The sequence below is a fragment of the Orycteropus afer genome, unplaced genomic scaffold (genome assembly GCF_000298275.1).
Source record: "Orycteropus afer afer isolate SDZICR_OR568_19922 unplaced genomic scaffold, OryAfe1.0 scaffold00298, whole genome shotgun sequence".
Taxonomy (NCBI): Eukaryota; Metazoa; Chordata; class Mammalia; order Tubulidentata; family Orycteropodidae; genus Orycteropus; species Orycteropus afer.
Genome location: NW_006921885.1, coordinates 1,945,944 through 1,948,940, shown reverse-complemented (window position 1 = coordinate 1,948,940; position 2,997 = coordinate 1,945,944). Strand labels below are relative to the sequence as shown.

Genomic DNA, 2,997 nt, shown 5'->3' with positions numbered 1-2,997 from the left:
AAACTAGGACCTGGAAGGGGAAGAGTGAAGAAAAATAGTAAAAAGGAAAAAAGTATTAATAATAATAGTAGTTTTAAAACAGACAAATTCAAGCAAACGAAACTCCAGGAAAAGAAAAAAAAAAAAAAATCAGTGGAGGGCAGGGCAGGGCACCCAGGCTCTGTCTGAGCACACAGACTGAGATGGATTTCCTGCGGTCCCAGATGGTGGGTGGGAGTGGGGGATGGCTGCACCTCCGTTCATCAAGTGGGTGTGGGGTATAAGAATAATGAGAAATGTTGCACCTTTTCAGTCGTGCAGGTCCATAGTGTCCTTGGGGTTACTGGCAAGCTGAACCTGTTCTTAAGCACATGGAATTTGGTAGAGGGCTGTCTCTTCAAATATCCAAAATGTTCAAGCTGCTTGTGAACATTCAGATTGGTGGCACCCTCTGGACAGGCAAAAGTCTATAGCTCAACCCATCTTCTTCTTCACCGCTGCTTCCCCTTTTATTCCACAGCCACCAGAGCAGTCCTCTGTGCAGTCTCTGGCTGGCAGGGCTGATTTTTAGGTTAATTCTTAGGTCCTATCACCACTTGGGAATCTCCAAGCTGTCTGTGCAGTCAGGATCGCTCAGGATCGCTGCTAGACAGCAGTTCCATATGTCTCCTTTTCTGGTATTTTCATGCAAATTGTTCTGCTACTTGGGGTTTAGTCCACTTCTATGTCCTTCCCTTCAAGGCTCAGGGATCCAGGATTATCTTCTGTGTCTGTGTTAATTGGTTTCCCTTTTCTTTGTTGAGGAGGGTCTGTGCAGTCTTTCTGCCTAGTCCGCCATCTTGGAATCTCAGTAGTCAAATTCCTTATGTTTTTATGATGGGAGGGATTATATAGTAGAAGTACAGTTAAGGTGGTTTGCTTCCAAGTTTAATTTTTCATCATTGAAGTTTTCATATATACTCCAAAGTAGAATATTATGATGATTTTCCATGTACTTATTACTTAGCTTAAGCAGTTAGCATACTGCTGAGCAGGTTTGGTTTTTTTGTATGAATTATTGAGCTGTTTATTTATAAAATAAAAATGTATATAGAATAAAAATATATAAAATAAAAATGCATATAGTGATAACATTTTAGAGAAGGTATTGAATTAAAAAATATCCATCCATGCTTTATTGTGAGTATATTAATTGTACCTTTAACTATTGCATGTTTATTCTAATAGTGTTTTGTTTTGTTTTTTTAATTTTCAGAATATCTTCACAAACCACACTCTGGATATAAATGTAAGGTGGCTTGCTGTGCTGTATTTTAAAAATGGAATTGATCGCTACTGGAGACGTGTAGCACCTCAGTGAGTCCCCCTGTCTTCCATGTAATCCTTTTTAAATTGAAGAAGATATAGGAATGTATCTGTTGATCTTCATTTTTAAAATAAAAGGCTGTTAATTAGTGAGGAAGAAAAGGGTATTACTGTTTTTTGTCATGAGTTCCTTCTGGAATGGGGAGGTAGTAGTGGCATGTTGCCCTTTGCTTGTGAAGATCACCACAGCTCTAAGTTTATAGGCACAAAATAGGTGCTGGGTGAATTAATCATCTAGAAAAAATGAAAGAGTTTTTATTTTGGGAAGTATGAGGTTAGAGTTTTGAAAAATGGTCACTGAGAAGAAAATCCTAGGTCATTTCTGAAGCAGATGTTGATTCCTGAGTTTTCTACATACTTGCTTCTGTGGTGTTGAAGGGTAAATTTACATTTGTAATTGAATCAGTTGTACCTGCTGTGCTGGTGAATAAGTGAATAGATGTCTCTTACTAGTTAAAGCAGTGTATATAGAATGCTGGAATGTGTTTGAGATCAAATAGTGAAATTTTTCAGAATAGGTAACATTGTCTTCATTCTCCAGTAGATGGCACTGTAGCTGTGTAAGTTCTTATATTCCTAAAACCTTTCATTTTAAAAAACAGACAAACAAATTTGTCTGAATACTTCAAAGTATAATAACACATTGCCTTTGAATACTACTGGAGGCAAACAGAACAGTTTTAGACTCTGTTTTGTATAATGTAGTGTAAAGCCAACCCATTTCATTTTAGGATTAATTCTTAATTTTGGGAGAAATAAAATATTAGTGATGAGAAATTGTGCATTATTGGGTTGTAGGAAATGGTCTACCAGCCCACACTTTTCTACTGGTATAACAGACAAACAAAAAAAACCCCAAAAAACCAAACTCACTGCCATCAAGTTGATTCTGACTCATAGCGACTCCCTTTGGGTTTCTGAGGCTGTAAATCTTTATGGAAGTAGAGTGCCCAGTCTTCCTGCCATGGAGTGTCTAGTGGGTTTGAACCATGGACCTCCTTCTTAGCAGTCAAATGCCTTAAGCACTACGCCACCAGAAGTCCTTTCTACTGCTATACCCAGTGACATTTTAAATATCTCCTAAAATTCATTCATTGAGGGGAAGGCCCTCAACAGGATGGATTGACACAGTGGCTGCAGTGATGTGCTGGGGTATAGTAGGGATTGTGAGGTTGGCACAGGACCGGGCGTTGTCTTGTTCTGCTGTACATAGGGTCGCTATGAGTCAGAGACAAGTTGATGGTACCTAACAACAACAACAAAATTCTTTCTGTTTTACGAACATGATAAGGAGCCCTGGTGGTGCAATGGTTAAGCACTTGGTTGCTAGACAAAAAGTTGGTGGTTCATACCCAGCCAGTGGCTTCATGGGAAAAAAGACCGGGCGATCTCTTCTCAGAAAGATTACTGCCTAGGAAATCCTATGAGTCATTTCTACTCTGTCGTCTTGTTGTTATGTGCCCTCAAGTCGGACCTGACAAATAGTGACACTTCCTTGGGTTTCTGAGGCAGTATCACTACGGCTCCTTATCACGTTCGTAAAACAGAAATGGAATGCATAAAGATTGATATCCTCGGCATTAGTGAGCTGAAATGGACTGGTTTTGGCCATTTTGAATCAGACAACCATATGATTTACTATGCCGGGAATGA

At 39.2% G+C, this 2,997-nt stretch overlaps 1 protein-coding gene across 1 annotated transcript in view; it reads left to right on the top strand.

Annotated features, from left to right (window-relative positions):
• Positions 1–2,997, top strand: part of IPO11 (importin 11) — a 333,438-nt gene that overhangs the window by 16,394 nt on the left and 314,047 nt on the right. The window contains exon 2 of the mRNA XM_042782395.1: positions 1,235–1,335. Coding sequence (XP_042638329.1) covers positions 1,235–1,335 — 101 coding nt within the window. The remainder of the gene's footprint in view (positions 1–1,234; positions 1,336–2,997) is intronic.